General features: G+C 39.2%; 1 protein-coding gene across 1 annotated transcript in view; it reads right to left on the bottom strand.

The window, feature by feature from the left end:
• Positions 1-20,392, bottom strand: part of LOC131190840 (solute carrier family 22 member 2-like) — a 45,237-nt gene that overhangs the window by 19,869 nt on the left and 4,976 nt on the right. Inside the window, exon 3 of the mRNA XM_058168281.1 lies at positions 6,107-6,261. Coding sequence (XP_058024264.1) covers positions 6,107-6,261 — 155 coding nt within the window. The remainder of the gene's footprint in view (positions 1-6,106; positions 6,262-20,392) is intronic.

The raw sequence follows: 20,392 nt of genomic DNA on the forward strand, positions 1-20,392 counted from the left end.
CAGGTCCTCAGTGGAAGGCAGGTTGGTAGCAATTGTTTTAATGATGTATAGTGCTTTAATGATGCTGCTATCTGTTTGTTTATTTAAATAATTATTTAATTTGTTCCCACCCATCTCGCCGTGATTTGTAAGGGATGTCTCAGAAAATAATGCTGTAGCTTCTGTCTTTATCCCTTGGTTTTGATTCATGAGGTGCCTCTACATTTAATTTAATGCAACATTTAGATTAAATTAGTGGACAAAGTCATCTGGGCAGAAAAAAACCCTTAAAAACATGTTAAACTTACAAATGAACCAACTCAGTTCATTGGGTTAAATCCACATTGTCGCAACAAGAGATATTTATACCCTCTTTTAGCCTTTGTTCATCTGAAGCTAATTGCGATATAAATATAACCCAGCAACATCTTTCTTGTTCCATGTCCTCATGAAGCTGCCATTATTCGATCCCTGGTTGTACTGAAGGTAGCTTTAACTCATACTTGGCTATTTTGGTTTTGAACTGCTGTTTTCTCCCTTTATTTCTCCAACAACTTTTTTAATGTGAATATATTCTGGCATGCTTTATCAACTATTCTGTACCTTATAAAATCAGATTGACTCCCGGGAGCTAGGACCCAATATCCTAATGGCCATTTCAGGCTAGTATGGGCACACACTTTCACTTGTGATTTCTGGGAACTGTTCTCTAGAGCCATTTTTGTTTGGACAGTAGGAAACATTGGGTGGTTTTTGTTTTTTTAATGAGCTCCCCCTCTATGCCTGCCAAGTCTCCAAGATAATTCCTGTCTTGAAGAATTGCATCAACCCAAACAGCAGCTGAACAGAGAGGAAGAGGGAAAAGAGATGACTGTCCCTGTACCACTTCATCATACAACCTTCTTCCCCATGTCTGCCAATTCATTGCTCTGGAACCCAGCTTTAATGCTTTTCCAGACACTCAGATGTCAACCGGTAATCAGGCTTTTTGTGCATATGGGTTTGTGCACTTCTGGAACAGTGCAATATCTCTATCCAGCTCTTCTTGAACCCTGAATTAGCACTTTTTGAAGACACCCATGCAAAACTCTTGCAGAAAACATATCTCTTTTTATCCCACCTCCTCATGATTGATGTATGTTTCTCCCCCAGATGATAATGTTTGGTGGGAGGGGCCTCTGTTATTAACAGCAGCTGCCTGCAATTACTGCAGGTTCTAGTCCCACTAAGCCCAAGGTTGACTCAGCCTTCCATCCTTTATAAGGTAGGTAAAATGAGGACCCAGATTGTTGGGGGGGGGGCAATAAGTTGACTTTGTATATAAATATACAAATAGAATGAAGACTATTGCTAACATAGTGTAAGCCGCCCTGAGTCTTCGGAGAAGGGCGGGATATAAATGTAAATAATAAAAAAAAAGGAGGGAAACAAGCCTGGAGAAACCTATCATTCCTTGTCCCTAATGTGTCCTGAAGACATTCAATGGGAACAGCGCTGGGTTTTGGCACTGGGATTGTGGCAGGAACAGCAGCTTTCATGCTGGTAGATCACCCTGCTGACTCAAGACTTGGATAGATTTAATTTAATCTGGTCATGAGAAGAAAGCCTTTAACTTTAGTATATTAATTGTAGCAAAAGTATCACAAATTAATAAGGCTGCAAAAGGTTGGCAGTTTAAGACCTAAGTACCACATGAAGGGGTGAGCTCCCATTTTTGCCCCAGCTCCCGCCAATTTAGCCAACTAGCAGTTCAAAAGCCTGCAAATACTTCTCGAATAGATAAATACTTCCTACTTTGGTGGAAAGATAACAGAGTTCCATGTTCCTTGGCATATCGTCATGCTGGCCACATGATCACATGACCATGGAAGTAATAATAATAATAATAAGGGGCGTGCATAAGAGCACAAACGTGCCTACCGTTCCTGTCCTATTGTTTTTCTTTTTCTTCTTCATATATATGTGTGTGTGTGTGTGTGTGTGTGTGTGTGTGTGTGTGTGTGTGTGTGTGTGTAGGTCTTTGGTTGTTCGGGTTTTCTCCCATGTAAAATTGGAAGTGTCTTGGCGACGTTTCAACGAAGTCTCATTCATCATCTTCAGGCTTCAGCTTCGTGCTTCTGGGAGCAAAAGCACGAAGCACGAAGCTGAAGCCTGAAGATGACGAATGAGAGTCGCCAAGACATTTCCAATTTTACACGGAGAAAACCCGAACAACCAAAGACCTACATACAAACACCGTGAAAACCTCAGAAAACATTATATATATATATATATATATATATATATATATATATATATATATATATATATATATATATATATATATATATATATAGGTCTTTGGTTGTTCGGGTTTTCTCCGTGTAAAATTGGAAGTGTCTTGGCGACGTTTCGAAGTCTCATTCATCATCTTCAGGCTTCAGCTTGCTTCTGGGAGCAAAAGCACGAAGCACGGTTGAAGCCTGAAGATGACGAATGAGAGTCGCCAAGACATTTCCAATTTTACACGGAGAAAACCCGAACAACCAAAGACCTACATACAAACACCGTGAAAACCTCAGAAAACATTATATATATATATATATATATATATATATATATATATATATATATATATATATATATATATATATATATATATATAGGTCTTTGGTTGTTCGGGTTTTCTCCGTAAAATTGGAAGTGTCTTGGCGACGTTTCGTGAAGTCTCATTCGTCATCTTCAGGCTTCAGCCGTGCTTCTGGGAGCAATGTGTGATCGCAGCTATTTCTTCCTTTTAACTGCTAGTGGGGTTTGAACTGATTGGGTGGGAGCTTGGCTGTGCTCTGATTGGCTGGGGTTTTCTGTGCTCTGATTGGCTGGGGTGTGTCCTGTGTTGGTGGGGGCTTGGTTGTGCTCAGTCTAATCTGTGCTGCAGGGGATTTGAGCTGGTGAGCTGCACTGCTGCTGTTTGGCTTCGTGTTCGTGGTCGTGCTACATCTTCGTAGTGGGTGTCAGTCTGCTGCATGTATGGATTGGAGGGTTTGAAGTGGCTAATGTTGCAGCTGCGGTCTGGCTTCTGGTCCTTGGTCGTGCTTCCTGATCAGTGTGGGTTTGGGTGTGCTTTCTGGGTGGATGTGTGGTGGTGACATCCTGTGTGGACCTCGTGAGTGTGGGTCTGGTGTCATTCCTCGTGTTAGGGACACGCTTTGTCAATAAGGGCAGGTTTCCAAATGGCTGGTAGGCGGAGGTATCATCTCGTTTGTTCATGCTGTGTGGGCGTTTTCTATCTCGATGGCTTCTCTGATTATTCTGTTGTTAAAGTGTTCAGTTTTGGCGATAGTTCTGGTCTTTTAAAGTCAATATCGTGTCCTGTGACTTTAAAGTGTTGGACCAGGAAGAAGTTAGTTCCTCTTTTTGAATGAGTTCTTGTGTTCTTCAATGCGTGCACTTATTCTTCTGTTGGTTTGTCCAATGTATGTGGTGGGGCAGGCGGTGCATGGGATTTCATATACTCCTTGATTTTCTAACTCAATTTTGTCTTTGGGGTTTCTTAGGATGGTGGATATTTTTTGGTTTGTGCAGAATGCTGTCTTGATGTTATGTTTGTGGAGGATCTTGCTGATTCTGTCTGTGGTGCCTTTTATATATGGGAGGAGGGCTGTGCCATTTTCTTGCTCTCTGTCTTGGGTTTTAGTGGGGGGTTCTTTTTGGATTAGTTTGGTAATTTTATTTCTCTGGAATCCAGATACGTAGACGACACCTTCATAATCTGGCCACACGGGAAAGAAAAACTTGAAAACTTCCTCACACACCTCAATAGCCTACACCCTAAAATACAGTTCACCATGGAAACAGAAGTTAACAACCAACTTCCCTTCCTAGATGTCTTAGTCTACAAGAAACCCAATGGCTCCCTAGGACACACCATCTACCAGAAGAAAACACACACAAACCGCTATCTGCATGCACTCTCACACCACCACCCAGCACAGATCAACTCCGTAGCCAAGACACTCATCTCTAGAACAAAATGCTTAGCTGACGAACAACACCTAAAAACCGAACTACACACTCTCACAAACGTACTAACATCCAATGGATTCCAGAGAAATAAAATTACCAAACTAATCCAAAAGAACCCCCACTAAAACCCAAGACAGAGAGCAAGAAAATGGCACAGCCCTCCTCCCATATATAAAAGGCACCACAGACAGAATCAGCAAGATCCTCCACAAACATAACATCAAGACAACATTCTGCACAAACCAAAAAATATCCACCATCCTAAGAAACCCCAAAGACAAAATTGAGTTAGAAAATCAAGGAGTATATGAAATCCCATGCACCGCCTGCCCCACCACATACATTGGACAAACCAACAGAAGAATAAGTGCACGATTGAAGAACACAAGAACTCATTCAAAAAGAGGAACCAACTTCTTCCTGGTCCAACACTTTAAAGTCACAGGACACGATATTGACTTTAAAAGACCAGAACTATCGCCAAAACTGAACACTTTAACAACAGAATAATCAGAGAAGCCATCGAGATAGAAAACGCCCACACAGCATGAACAAACGAGATGATACCTCCGCCTACCAGCCATTTGGAAACCTGCCCTTATTGACAAACGTGTCCCTAACACGAGGAATGACACCAGACCCACACTCACGAGGTCCACAGGATGTCACCACCACACATCCACCCAGAAAGCACACCCAAACCCACACTGATCAGGAAGCACGACCAAGGACCAGAAGCCAGACCGCAGCTGCAACATTAGCCACTTCAAACCCCTCCAATCCATACATGCAGCAGACTGACACCCACTACGAAGATGTAGCACGACCACGAACACGGCCAAACAGCAGCAGTGCAGCTCACCAGCTCAAATCCCCTGCAGCACAGATTAGACTGAGCACAACCAAGCCCCCACCAACACAGGACACACCCCAGCCAATCAGAGCACAGAAAACCCCATCCAATCAGAGCACAGCCAAGCTCCCACCCAATCAGTTCAAACCCCACTAGCAGTTAAAAGGAAGAAATAGCTGCGATCACACATTGCTCCCAGAAGCACTGAAGCTGAAGCCTGAAGATGACGAATGAGACTTCGAAACGCCGCCAAGACACTTCCAATTTTACACGGGAGAAAACCCGAACAACCAAAGACCTATATACAAACACCGTGAAAACCTCAGAAAACATATATATATATATATATATATATATATATATATATATATATATATATATATATATATATATATATATATATATATATATATATATATATGCTTATACCTCCTAATATTTACTCATATATATGTTTATATACTATATAATCTTTTTTGTATGATTCCTATATATATTGCTGTGACAAAATAAATAAATAAATAAAATAAATAAATAAGTCTTTGGAAAATGCTGGCTCCCTCAACTAAGAAACGTAGATGAGCACTGCTGCCCCCTAAAATCAGACATGATTGGACAGGGGAAACCTTTACCTTTGTTTTAAGCTAATGTAAAATGATTTATTAAAGTTTCAGAGACATCTTTTTCCTGGAATTATTAAATTTATTCAAAACTTCAGTTTTGAGTTTCAAGAATAGGTTTGATTTATTAGAGTTGGACTTAGGTAAAGGTAAAGGTTCCCCTCGCACATATGTGTTACTCGTTCCCGACTCTAGGGGGCAGTGCTCATCCCTGTTTCAAAGCCGACAAGCCAGCGCTGTCCAAAGACGCCTCCGTGGTCATGTGGCTGGCATGACTCAGTGCCAAAGGGCCATGGAATGCTGTTACCTTCCCACCAAAAGTGGTCCCTATTTTTCTACTAGCATTTTTACATGCTTTCAAACTGCTAGGTTGGCAGAAGCTGGGACAAGTAATGGGAGCTCACCCTGTTACGCGGCACTAGGGATTCGAACCGATGAACTGCTAAACTTTCGATCGACAAACTCAGCATTTTAGCCACTGAGCCAGTAGTAATCAAGTCCAAGTTGGACTTGATTACTACTAATTTAGGAAACAGTGTTAAAGATTAACTCTCTTTTTAATCTTTCAAAAGAGTTAAATGAGTTCCACTAATACGTTAGATTCTGTCCTCTCGCAGAATACCAATCTGTAGGAAAGTGTCATACTTACGCAAACTGTAACCTGCCACCCAGCTGCCCTTGCTGAACAGGCCTTGGATGAAACGAAATATCACAGACCATAAGTAGTTTGGTGAGAAGGCAACTAGTACTCCAGAGATTGCAGTTACCAGGACAGAAATTAAAAGGCTTACTTTTCGTCCAAATCTGCATTAAGAGAAGCAATAGATACACATGCTCAGAAAGATACATGGAAAATCATATGCTGAAGCATATGCTTAAGCTGCCCTAGTGGTATAGTTTGTCCTTGACTTATGACCGCAATTGAAGTCCAAATGTATGTTGCTGAGTGAGAAATTTGTTAAGCGAGTTTTGCCCCATTTTATGACTTTTATTGGCACAATTGTTAAGTGAATCACTAGAGTGGTTAGTATCATGGTTTTTAAGTGAATTTGTCTTTCCAAATTGACTTCCTTGCCTGAAGGTTGCAAAAAGTGATCAGATGACCCCAGGACACCCCAACTGTCATAAATATGAACCAATTGTCAAGCATCCAAATGTAAATCTTGTGACCATGGGGATGCTGCAATGGTCATTTCTCACATGGTGTGAAAAATGGTCCTACGTCACTTTTTTCAGTGTTATTGTAACTTGAATGGTCACTAAACAAACTATTGTAACTCAAAGACTACCTATTCTGCCGTGAGTAGGACTTGTAAGGTATCTTCCAACTGTCTCATTGTATTAAATTTGTTTAGCTTTTTCTAGGTTCATCCGTGCTGCCTGAGTTCACACAACATCTAAACCAGTGGTAGTCAACCTGGTCCCTAGTGCCCACTAGTGGGCGATCCAGCTTTCATGGTGGGCGGTAGGGGTTTTATCTGATACTGAAGCACTTTCCTTTTTTTTAATTTAATTAACTTTTTGAAAAATTTTCATAGCATTATTTAAAAACATTTTCATTAGGTTTTCATAAAATTCCCCGTGTCAATTTAAATTTCTGAAAATACACTATTTGTATCGTCCGTGCATAAGTTTAGTTCACGTTACGTAAGTGAAACTAAATGGCGCTATAGTGGGACTGCAAATAAAAGAGCCTCATCCCAGAATAGGTCACGCATCTCCCCCTACACCACCCAGATGTAACAGACAAGCAGAGCTGGTAGCCGGCGCCCCCCCCCAACCCAATCCATGATGCACGAGAGGCATGCGCAGACGATACATGGCGCATTACTGTGGAACCGGTGGGCAGTTAGAAAACTTTACTACTAACAGAGATACAAAAGTGGGCGGTAGGTATAAAAAGGTTGACTACCCCTGATCTAAACCTTAAACCCAGATTCAAATTTGCTCTGCTTGTATAAAATACTCTGCCCAACTAAATTAGGCACATATGGTTTGCAATGATTTATAATTCATACAACCTGCTAAGATTATTAGAGAAAGTGATAAGGAAAATTATGGACTGTGCTGAGATGGATAAATTAACGACGGAGATAAAAGAAAAGGAAGATATGGAATATTATATAGTATGGAATAAATGCTATAATTGGATAGAAATTAGAAATGGTAAATGATGAAAAAGGGGAAAAGGTCCCACATACACACACACACACACACACAAAGGGTAGTGCATGAAAGGAAATGAATTGTTATAATGATAGGTATAATGGAATATATACAGAAATAAGAAGTAATGGGACAAAAAAAGATAAGTATAATTAAAGAAAACGAGAGGGGAAAAATGTAAATAATAGAGGAATACTGATACGAAACTGATGTAAAGAAGGAGTATATGTTTTATGTTAGTGTTTGTTATGTCTTGTTGTTGTTTTTTAAAAAAATAAAAAGTATTTACAAAAAAAAAAAAAGGTTACAACTAGCCTCCCACAACACACTGAATCCTATACTTCCCAGCTCCATTTTAGATTAATGTACTGTTCTGAACTAAAGTTTTGAGTTACTAAGAATTTTCTTGAACACCATGAATAAAAATGGATTATGATGAATCCATCCCTGCCTCGACTGACAAAACCACTAGCAGAACACCCTTGCCTAAAGGAATAAATGTTTTTCTTCAGCAATAGTAAGCAGCCTGCATCATGGTGTTCAATTAACAGTAGTGAATCTGAACACAAGGTGGCAATGTTTACGCAATATTTATTTATTTATTTATTTATAATTATGTTTATATACCGCACCATCTCCCGAAGGACTCAGGGCGGTGTACAGCCAATATTAAAATACACATAACACTATGATATAAATATAATAAATCAACACTATTTAAAAACAATTTAAAAACAAATATTTAGTGGTCGAATCACTAAAACGGCCGAAGAACAATTAAAAACCCATTAAAATTTCGCTAAAATACATTCTTAGGCTAGTCCCACTCGGTGAAATAATAAAGTCTTTAGTTCACGCTTGAAGGCCCGGAGGTCGGGTAGTTGGCGTAACCCTGGAGGTAACTCGTTCCATAGTGCTGGTGCTGCCACAGAGAAGGCCCTCTCCCTGGGGGCTGCCAACCTACATTGTTTGGTCGACGGCACCCTGAGGAGGCCCGCTCTGTGGGAGCGCACAGGTCGTTGGGAGGCAATCGGTGGCAGAAGGCGGTCTCGCAAATACCCCGGTCCTAAGCCATGGAGCGCTTTAAAGGGGGTAATCAGCACCTTGAATTGCACCCGGAAAGCTATCGGCAGCCAGTGCAGGCTGCACAGGATGGGTGTTATATGGGAGCAACGTGGTGCCCCCTCTATCACCCGCGCGGCCACATTCTGGACTAGCTGGAGCCTCCTGGTGCTCTTCAAGGGAAGCCCCATGTAGAGAGCATTGCAATAGTCCAGGCGGGAAGTGACGAGGGCATGAGTGACTGTGCGTAAGGAGTCCTGATTAAGAAAGGGGCGCAGGGGGCGTGGCCATGACCGTGGTGGGGTAAGGACCTTTCCTTCACTTCACAGGGCTTAATAATGAAGATTTATGAGGATTAATGCTGTTTGGAATGCACCGTTATGGATGAAAGTTAATAAATCATGAAGTGGAAGTGTTAATAGCCCAGCAGACTGAATTTAAAACTGGTAGGTCATCTGAAACTGCTTGAATTAAGGAGTTTTTACTGCGTGGGATGACCGAACTGGCAGACACAAGGAGTTTGGAATAAATTGCTGTCTTTTGCTTTCCTTATTATAATTATCGTGTTCTGTGTTAAATGCTGAGGCTAAGGAATATCAAAGACTGAATTTGTTAATGAGAAGAATTTTAATTGAAGAGATCGATCTTTTGTGCTGGACTGACTGGCTGATTGGCTGAAGAAGATTTTATTAGGTGGATAATTTTTTTATTATTTTTCTTTTGAGAGGAAATTAATAGCTTGTTTATATTACAGAAAACAAAAAAAGGACTTTGTTTTGAAGTTCAAGCTGGTTTGTTTGTTTTTTCTCTCTGCCGACGTGGAGAAAAAATGGCGCTGATTAAGCTGTGAGGTAATTGTGTTTCTTTGTGGAGTGAATATGACTCGTAAGTTACTGATAAGCTACTAACGAGTGCAAATAAGCCGTTTCGCTTCAATTAAAAGATTGCCGTCCCTTGATCTTCATCAAGACCCTCTGTAAAATTGGTTTGACTGCTGTCCTTTGATCTTCACTAAGACTCTTTGAAAAATTGGAATCCCAGTTTGAGAAATTTTTTGGTTTTGTTTTTTCAAAATGACTCAACAACTTTCAGAACGCAGCAAATTGCTGCAGCTTTAAATAAAATTGGGGAAAAATAGCAGCACTATCAGAGCGTATAGATAATTTGACATTTAAACTGACATCCAAGTGCAAAATTTAAAGCAAGATATGGATGATAACTTTGCTAAACAAAAGAGGAAATGACAATGATTAAAGATGAAATGGAGCAGCTGCATGTGCATGAGGCAAAAGTAGATCGGCAAATTGGCAAAATATTTTATAAAATGAGCAGCAAGATAAGAGAATTTGTCTTTTGGAAGAAGAGATGAGGAAATATAATTTTGTTATCAGAGGAATCTCGGAAGAAAGGAAGATAAATTGAAACAGCGGGTTTTGAAATGGATTAATGATTTGGATACGCAACTTACGTTCACAATAGCAGACCTGGCAAGTGTTTTAGAATTGGATATAGAAGGCAAAATGGTTCTAACAGGAATGTGCTTGTCAGGTTCGCAAATCTTGGTGATAAGTTGGAAGTTATGGCCAAGTTAAGAGAGTTGGGAGATGCTTTGAGTTTGAAGGAAGACTATTCAAGTCTTCCCGGATATATCAAGAGAAGAAAGGGCATGGAGATTTTTTAAAACCAATTACAAAAGTTTTGAGAGATAATGGAATTAAATACAATTGAGGCCACCACAACAATTGAAATTTTTTATAAAGGAAGGATCGTACAATCACCCCAGATATAGATGCATTATTATATTTACGGAGCTTGGACTGATTGAGATGGAGGATTTAATGGAGATAAAAGATCAAATGCTTCAGATGGGTGGAACATACGTGGAAACATCAATCTCAGAAGAAGAAAAAGGGGCTATTGGAGGCAAGACTCAAAGGGTTAAAGAGGAAAGAAATATCACCTGTGTTGGTTGAACAGAAGAAGAGTCGTGAGGATACAGTAGGAGAAGAAGCAGATAAGAGTCTTGGAAAATATGAAGCTGAATGCGGTCATCGCTATCTTTTTTTGAGTGATGAATTTAAATAGACAGCCGAAAGAAGTGCCCGGGCATTGGCACGTCCCCTCTCCCCCATTCTCTTTATAGAGGCGAAACCGATGAGGATGTGGGGGAAGAAGATTGTTTGTTTTGTTTTTTGTTTTTTTTTTTGTTTTCTTATTGTTGTTTATATGGTAGTTTAATGTCGGGTGGTGGGGGGCACAGAAAGGAAGATGCGGGGATAGGATTAAAAAATTTATATTTTAAATGGGAGTTATAAAAATAATGTCATGGAATGTGAAGGGTACAGGGAATCAGATTAAAAGAAGAAGATTGGAGCTTAAGATTAAAAGGGATTTACCAGACATTTTATTTTTACAAGAAACTCATCAGAAATCTGAAGATTCAAATAGAATGTATATAAAAGGTATGCAAATATATGAAAAAGCATTTGGAACTTCAAAAGCTAGAGGAGTTGCAACACTGATATCAGATAGGGTGTACTTTGAAAAACATAAGGTAATTTTGGATGAAGATGGAAGATATGTAATAATTGTTGGAAATCTTAATGAGGAAAAAGTGACACTTGTTAATTTATATTTACGAATGAAAACAAAGAGAATTTCTTGAAAAATAACAAAATTTTGGAGAATGAAAGTGTAGGAAAGTAATTGTGGCTGGGGATTTTAATTAATCAGAGATAAAATAGACAGTACTAATCCCACCGCTGTGGAGGAGCAAATAAATGGGGATTTTAAATATGTGGATGCTTCGAAACGGCGTGGTTGATGTGTGGAGAGAGGTTAAAGGAATTGAGAGAGTATACACTTTTTTTTCTAAGATATATAATACATATTCTAGAATTGATTATATTTTTCTTTCTAAAGATTTGTTGAATAATGTGGATAAGGTAGATGTGGGAATTTAAAGATCCTGATCATGCAGAAGTTATGGTGGACTTAGATTTTAATTTTGAGAAAAAAAGAAGCTATTGGAGATATGACGAGAAATTGTATAAAAATGAAAAGGATAAAAAATGGATACTTAAAAAATTGGAGGAAAGTTGGAGATTAAATGATAACGGGGAGGTTAAATTTGAAATTGTTTGGGATGCGATGAAAGCGGTGTTTAGAGGGGAGAGTATTAAATTATCAAGTAGGAAATATAAAAATTATAAAATTAAAATGGAAAGAGATAAAAATAAGATTAAAGAATTGGAAAATCAATTTTGCTTACTAAAGAAAAAAATTCTTCAGGAGCTTAATATGTTAAGAAATAAAATGATAGAAGAAGATACAGAGTTAGTAAAAGAAATTTGAGATTTTTAAATAGGAATTTTTGAATTTAGTAATAGAAATTCTAAATTATTGGCAAAGATGGCGAAAGATAAAAGAGAAGAGAGAAATTGGAGTTTTGATAGATGATAGAGGTATAAGATGTTATAAAAATTAGAGAAATGTGAAGTGGTTAGAAACTTTTTCAGAATCTATATTCAAAGAATTAATTAATCGGGGAAAATTGCAGAGTTATTTAGAAAAGTATGTGGTGAAAATTGATCAAACATATAAGGAATTGATGGAAGAAGATATAACACAAGATGAGATTAATGGAATAATACAAAAATTAAAATTAGGGAAAGCTCCAGGTGAGGATGGATTACCTGTTGAGTTTTATAAAGAATTTAAAGAATTAATAATACCAAGACTGCAAAAATTATTCAATGGAATATTACATGGTGGGGAAGTACCTTCGTCATGGAATAGAACGGTGATATCCTAATTCCTAATCCAGATAAAGATTTAGAAAGGATTGAGTCCTATCGGCCCATTTCTTTAATTAATCAGGATGCAAAGATATTTACTGCTATTATAAGTAATAGATTAAATAGATTTATAGATAGATATATAAGTTATAATCAAGTAGGCTTTGTGAAGGGTAGATACATGAGTGATATTGTTAGAAGAGTATTAAATATTATAGATGTAGCTGAATATAATGGTGATAAAATTGGTATAGTATCATTGGATATTTTTAAAGCTTTTGATTCTGTACAATGGGAAACAATTAAAGTAATTGTGGAGGCTTTAGGCTTTGGTAATAAGTTTATACATGTTATTTCAAAATTGTACCAAAAGAGCAGTGCAAGAGTGAAGGTGAATGGAATATTAACTGAAGAGATAAAATTAGAAGCTGGTACGAGACAAGGATGTCCCTGTCCCCAACATTATTTTTATTGGCTATGGAAATATTGACAAAATGATAGAAAAGATGAAGAATTAGAAGGATATAAGGGTATAAGATAAATTTGTATCGGATGATACTTTAATTATTTTGAAAAATGTAGAGAAAGATTTGGAAAAGATATATAAGCATTTGATAGAATTTGAAGAAATGACAGGATTGAAAGTAAATTGGTCAAAGTCAGAATTATTGATGGATAGTAATGGTAATGAGTCTGAGAATATGCAAGAGCAATTTGGGATAAGGATTAAAAACACATTGAAATATTTGGGTATAGTGCTTTCACTTAAGGTTAAAGAATTGAAAAAACTTAATTATGATGTGGTGATTACCGAAATTGAGAAGAAGATAGATAAATATAAAATTTTAAAGTTGTCTTGGTTTGGTAGAATTGCAATGTGTAAGATGATGCTGCCCAAGTTCAACTTTTTATTCGAGATGCTACCACTAAATCTGACAGAGAAAGATATTGAAGGATATCAGAAAAAACTGGATAAATTTTGCAATGGTAGCAAAAGACCCAGATTAGTGAAGAAGATGTGGTATCAAAATCAAAAGGAAGGTGGATTAGGAATCCCCAAATTATTTAATTATTACTGTGCGTATGGTATCCGGATAGTGGTAAAAATACTTAAAGGTGAAGATAATTATTGGAGAGATTTAGAGTTAAGGGATATAGAAATTTGGATCAAGGTGGTTTTAGATAAAGCAAATTTAAAATGTGTAAGTAGAAGTTATTGGTTAAAGGATTAAGTAAAATGTGGAACAAATTTGTTAAAATTTTAATTCGGATATAATCTTTTGGGGAGACAACTGGAATTTGGCGATTAAAAATAATATAAAACGTAATGAAGTGATTAAAGAGGAAAATATAGAAATTATTAAAGATTGGATAAAAGTTATGGGAAATGAAAGGAGGAATAAAGAAATTATTGAAAAATTAGGGTTAAGTTGGTTTGAAAAATACAGATAGAAAAATGGACAAAAAACTAAAGGAAAATTATTCGATAAATAGATGTGAAACTGAATTTGAATATTTAGTATCTCGGATTATGAAAGATGAAATTGGGCTAAAGGGACTCGTTAGTAGGGTTTATAAGATTATAAATTCTGATGAAAAATTACAAAGAGTGATGAGGACAAATTGGGAAAAAGATCTTAATATTGAAATACCAGAATCAGATTGGAATGTGAATTGGAAGAGTAGAATTATGAGAACTTTATCTATAAGGATTAAAGAGCACAATTATAAAGTTGTTTGGAAATGGTATTTGACTCAGTAAGATTGTCACAAATGGATAAAAAACTAGTAAAAATGTTGGAGATGTGAGTTGGAATTGGGGACTTATGAACATATGTGGTATAATTGTGATAAGGTTAAAAAGTTTTGGCAACAATTGGAGAAAATGATATTTGAAATGATGGGGAAAGTAATAACATTGAGAGTGGAAACTATATTATTGTTGGTAATTAAGGAAATAGAATTAACAAAATATGAAAAAGAATTGATTAGAATTATGATTATAATAGGTAGAATTATAATAGCTAGATATTGGAAACTAGATGTGATTTTTAGAATAGAAGAGTGGAATTCTGAAATGTGGAAATTAGCTTTAAATGATAAAATGACATGTGATATTAAAATTAGAAGTGGTGTGTATAAAGAAGATATTTTCTGGAAGACTTGGAAACCATTTGTGGACTTTGCGCTTGGAACATTGGACGCTTCAGTACCTGTACCTTGAGAACGTGGATTTTGGCAATCATGAGGATATATCCGAAGACCCAAATCTTCCTTTTATGTATAGCACAAGGGTGTAATAATGTATTTTCTTTTTGTTTGTTTGTTGCAAAAAAAAAATAATAAAAAAATTTAAAAAAAAAAAAAATAAGAAATAAGAAAGGGGCGCAACTGGCGAATCAGGTGAACCTGATAAAATGCTCCCCTGGCGACGGCCGTCAAGTTTCTTCTAGGGACAGCCGATCGTCCAGGAGAATGCCTAAGTTGCGCACCCTTCCCCTGGGGGTCAGTATTTCCCCCCCCCCACAGTCAGCGATGGCGTAAGCTGACTGTACCGGGACGCCGGAACCCAGAGCCACTCAGTCTTGGAAGGGTTGAGCTGGAGCCTGTTCCTCCCCATCCAGACCCACACGGCCTCGAGACACCGACCCATTACCTCAACAGCTTCGTTGGGGTGGTTCGGGGTGGAAATGTATAGCTGCGTATCATCAGCGTATAGATGATAATCCACCCCGAAACCATGGATAACCTCACCCAGCGGCTTCATATAGATGTTGAACAGGGGAGGCGAGAGAACGGACCCCTGCGGCACACCACAAGTGAGGCGCCTCGGGGTCAACCTCTGCCCCCCTGCCAACACTGTCTGCGAACGATTAGAGAGATAGGAGGAGAACCACCGATAAACGGTGCCTCCCACTCCCAATCCCTCCAACCGCCGCAGCAGGATACCATGGTCGATGGTATCAAAAGCCGCTGAGAGATCTAACAGGACCAGGACAGAGGAACATCCCCTGTCCCGAGCCCTCCAGAGGTCATCCACCAACGCGACCAAAGCCGTCTCGGTGCTGTACCCGGGTCTGAAACCGGACTGGAACGGGTCCAGATAAACAGTTTCCTCCAGGTGCTGAGGAAGCTGATATGCCACCACACTCTCAACAACCTTCGCCAAGAAACAAAGGTTGGAGACTGGACGGTAGTTCGCTAATACAGCTGGGTCCAGGGAGGGCTTCTTAAGGAGGGGCCTCACCACCACCTCTTTCAAGGCGGCGGGGAAAATGCCCCCCACCAAAGAAGCGTTGGTAATTCAATATAAAGAATTGTAGGCCCAGTTTTGTATTCTTCTTCTCTGATGAGACATTTATACTGTATCTGCACTCTAATTTTATTTTGTTTCTTCACCAGGTTTAAGAATAGTAAAACTTTACAAAGCCTGGAAGAGCAGGCAAAAAATATTTCAATAATCCTGATACCCATCAGTCAAAGGGACATAGCAGTGGTGAAATCCAATTTTTTTTACTACCGGTTCTGTGGGCGTGGCTTGGTGGATGTAGCTTGGTAGACATGGCAGGGGAAGGATACTGCAAAATCTCCATTTCCACCCCACTCCAGGGGAAAGATACTGCAAAATCCCCATTCCCTTTCCACTCCTGGGGGAAGAATATTGCAAAATCCCCATTCCCTCCCCACTCCTGGGGGAAGGATATTGCAAAATCTCCATTCCCACCCCACTCTGGGGCCAGCCAGAGGTGGTATTTGCCATTTCTCTGAACTACTAAAAATTTCCGCTACCAGTTCTCCAGAACCTGTTAGAACCTGCTGGATTTCACCCCGACATAGTGTATACATGTATGTGTCTGTGCAGGAATGAATGTTTGTTCCTCAAGCACGTGCTCTTTTTTTCAAGCTGTTAACCAATGGTTTTAAAGTACAGATAAATAACTGAGACTCCAGTAGTGTTTGGCACAAGGAGAGGAAAGCCTTGCCTTAACCCCATCAAATAAATGTTGAAACAATGTAAACTGTGTTTGCCATAGGTTTAATAAAGCAATAACATAGACTTTGAAGTGTGGGAACAGCAGTAATTCATCCTTAAATCATTACCCACAAATGGTTAAAATCCGGGAGATAATTAGGACCTTTTTTTTAGATTTGTGAGTAAAATGGGAAAAAATTGTCACCTTAATTACAATTCAAATGCCACCTTATTTGGGGGGAGGGGAATACCAAAAAATGAAAAATCGTGACATAGAAATTCTACCATTTCTACTGTTGCTACATTGGTATTCATAAAGGTGATGGGCCATCTATTCCTGATTTCACAAAATGTTTGCCACAAATAGGAATGCAGGGAGAAAGAGCTATGTGAAGCACTTTCTATTATGTTTCTTTGTCACTACAAATACAAATAGTATTTTCTTCTTGTTTCCAAAAAGCAACTGGACTTTCTTGTTTTGTTCTTTGGAAATGTTTCACTTCTCATCCAAGAACTTTCTTCAGTTCTGACTGACTGGCAGGGAACGGAAGGATTTATCCTCTTTGCAGTCATCTGGTTGTTAGCTCTTTGAGAGTCATTGAGGCCACTTGTGGGTTTGTCTGCGTCCTCAGGGTTACCTGAATCAGAGTGTAAATAGGTATAGAACTTTCTTGGGACTGCTGAAAAGACTCCATTGTAAATGGAGATAGGTGGTGTTGTATCCAGTGGGGGGATTCAAATAATTTAACAACCAGTTCTCTGCCCTAATGACCAGCTGCGTGGGCGTGGCCATGGTGGGCATGGCCAGCGGGTGTTACAGACAGCATTTGGCCTCCTGCACCCCCCTGGGAGCAAAAATGGGCCACGGGGGGGGGCACTGCCCCCCCGTGCCCTGTTTTAGGCCTAGTAGGCCTCCCTGCAGCCACTTGGGAGCAAAAACAGGCCATGGGGGGGCATTGCGCTCCGCTCCCCATTTTGGGCCTAGGAGGCCTCCCTGAAGCCTCCTGGGAGTGAAAATGGGATGCAGGAGGGCAGGCCGCCCCCCCCCACACCCCGTTTTGGACCTAGTAGGCCTCCCTGCAGCCTCCTGGGAGCAAAAAAGAGGTGCGTGGGGACTCCTGGAAGGGTGGGGTGAGAAGGGGCAGGGCCACCCAGAAATTTAACTACCGGTTCGCCTGAACCGGCCCAAACTGGCTGACTCCCACCACTGGTTGTATCCCTCTCATACTTGGATGAGAAATGAAACATTTTCAAAGGGAAAAAAAAGTCCAGTTACCTTTTGAGAGGGAGGGAAGTACCTTTGGGACAACCATGACCTGAATGATTGAGAATCCCCATAGATATTTTCTTCTTGCTTCTCACCTTTTTGCACTTTGCAAAAAATTGCTTATCCTGAAAGCGTGCTGGCATGAATGGACATTTCATTATACATTTATTTTAAAAAGTTGGATGAAAATTTAACTATCAGGATAACAGTTTAAAAGCTTTTAAGCAGAAGCCTAGAAGGATGGTGCCGCTTTGGCAGGAAATGTGAGAGGAGGCACTGGGAACATTTTTAGCTTCTTATGGTGGAATCCCTGTTGCTTTCAGCTAAACTAATAAATCCCATTGAGAATCATGCACTGGAAAACAACATAATATTCAAGAACAAAGCACCATGGAAAGAAAAATAAATAAAGCTTTATTTTGTTTATCCTCTCTTCCCCTTATCCAGAGGAAAGCATTTTTGTTTTGTTTTTAGCACTGGTCTTTTTAACAAGCTTTAAACAAATTTTACGAAACTTTAACAAGGAATAGGTCACGCAGCAAGTATGTATACAGCAGGTATATAAAGTATGTATGCAGCAGGTATATAAAGCAGTAGTACAAGGTCTTTGCAAGCCAAGTTTGGATTTTAATCTCTGTTTATTCTCTCCATCAAAAACCTCCATCAAAAATCTCATTTTAGAATATTGGGATTTTTTGCAGATAATTCCTTGTAATATTATTTTCCTAAGTTGTGACTGTCAGAATAGTTAGCAAATATGCAAGACATCAACTCTACATGTAGATGTGTTCCAAACTTCATAGCGGTATGTATGTTCATCTATATTAACACTTCACCTGTAGTTATATGGTTAGTCCATTATTCTGCTCTTTTACAATACATCTGGAATAGATCTTATAAATAGTCTTGAACTTACATCACAATTGGAACTGGAACTTCCATTACTAATTGAGATGGTCATTAAGCAATTTAAGTGAATTGTGGCCAAACTTTTTTGCCATTGTCATGAAGCAAATCACTGCAGTTATTAAGTGAATTGTGTGATTTGTAAGTGAATTCACCTTCCCCCATTAACCTTGTTTGTCAGAATCCAGCTGGGAAGGTCACTGGGATTCAAAAAATTTTACTACTGGTTCTGTGTACATGGCTTGCTGGGCGTGGCATGGCTTGGTTGGCATGGCTTCCCCAATCCAGGAGAAGGTTACTGCAAAATCCTCATTTCCTCCCAATCAGCTGGGACTCGGGAGGCAGAAAATAGATGGGGGCAGGGCCAGTCAGAGGTGGTATTTATCGGTTCTCTGAACTACTCAAAATTTCCGCTACCAGTTCTTTAGAACTGGTCAGTACCTGCTGAATACTACCTCTGATGTGATCTGCTGTAATCATTGTAAATACATGGCAGTTGCCAGGCTCCCAAATTTTGATCCAATGACCACAGAGATGCTGAAACAGTCATAAATGCAAGGACTGGTCATAAGTCACCTTTTTCAGCACCATCGTAAGTTTGAATAATAACTAATTGAGTGGTTGTTAAGTTGAGGACTTCCTGTACTTGGAAGTCTAAAATAATTATTGATAGCAAACTGTAATAACAATATATTAGCACACCATCTGGCTTATATTTGGTTTGATGTTGTAGTTTTGAAGGTAAACAGCTCTAATAAAAAAAACATATATTTTGTACTTAGTTAAGCTTTGCTCCATAAACTCACTTAAATTATCAAATGTTCAGTTCTTCAGTTTAGTTAGAAGTATAGTATAAAGTATCCAGAAATGCCCATATATACCACCTATATGGAGAGTGTAAGCATAAGTGTATGGATGAGTTTATACAAATACCAACCAGAAATGAAGTTTCAGATTGAATCAGTGATGAAATCCTTCCGGTTTGTACCGGTTTGGGTGAACCAGTAGCGATAAAAGCTACCGGTTGGTCCGAACTGGTATTTCCAACGATCAGCTGTGCCACACAATTTATATTTGCTAGAAAGCAGGAAACTCTGCTTTCTAGCGAATCTAAATAGCGCAGCACAGCTGTTCCCCCCTTGCTGTTCTACTTACCTTGTTAAGCATCCTTTCTCCGTGCAAAGCCCGCGTTTGGTGCACACTGTACATGCATGCGCAGCATGCATTTGGCACGCAATGAGCATGCACGTGCATTCAGCATGCATTTCGTGTGCACTGTGCATGTGCGCATGCAGCACGCGCTTGGCGCGCATCACACATGCATGGGCAGCAAACCGGTGGCAAACTGTGGAGGATTTCACCACTGGATTGAATGGCCAGGGTACAGTTTTCTGGCATCCTGATGTTTGCAGGCAGCTGTGGCTGGTGCCTTCAAAATAAGCAGCAGCACCAGAAAACTAGACCTGCTTATTCAGCCCAAACCTCATCATTGGTTGATTGACACCAGCTGTAAAAACCAATATTATATAAGTTTTTATATACATATGAAGACATGTTCTCATAAATTGCAAAAAGCTAGCACAAGTAAAACCTATTTCTCTTGTCAAAATATAATTAGCTTGGTCTTTGGTACATTACTTTTCAGAACCGTCTGCCTTGTTTCATATATTAACATTCAGGTCTCGACTCACAATACACAATATGCCTGAATTCATATCCTCTACCAATCTACTTCATCACCATCACAAACATTCCTTATGCTTT

Source organism: Ahaetulla prasina, chromosome 1 (assembly GCF_028640845.1).
Source record: "Ahaetulla prasina isolate Xishuangbanna chromosome 1, ASM2864084v1, whole genome shotgun sequence".
NCBI lineage: Eukaryota > Metazoa > Chordata > Lepidosauria > Squamata > Colubridae > Ahaetulla > Ahaetulla prasina.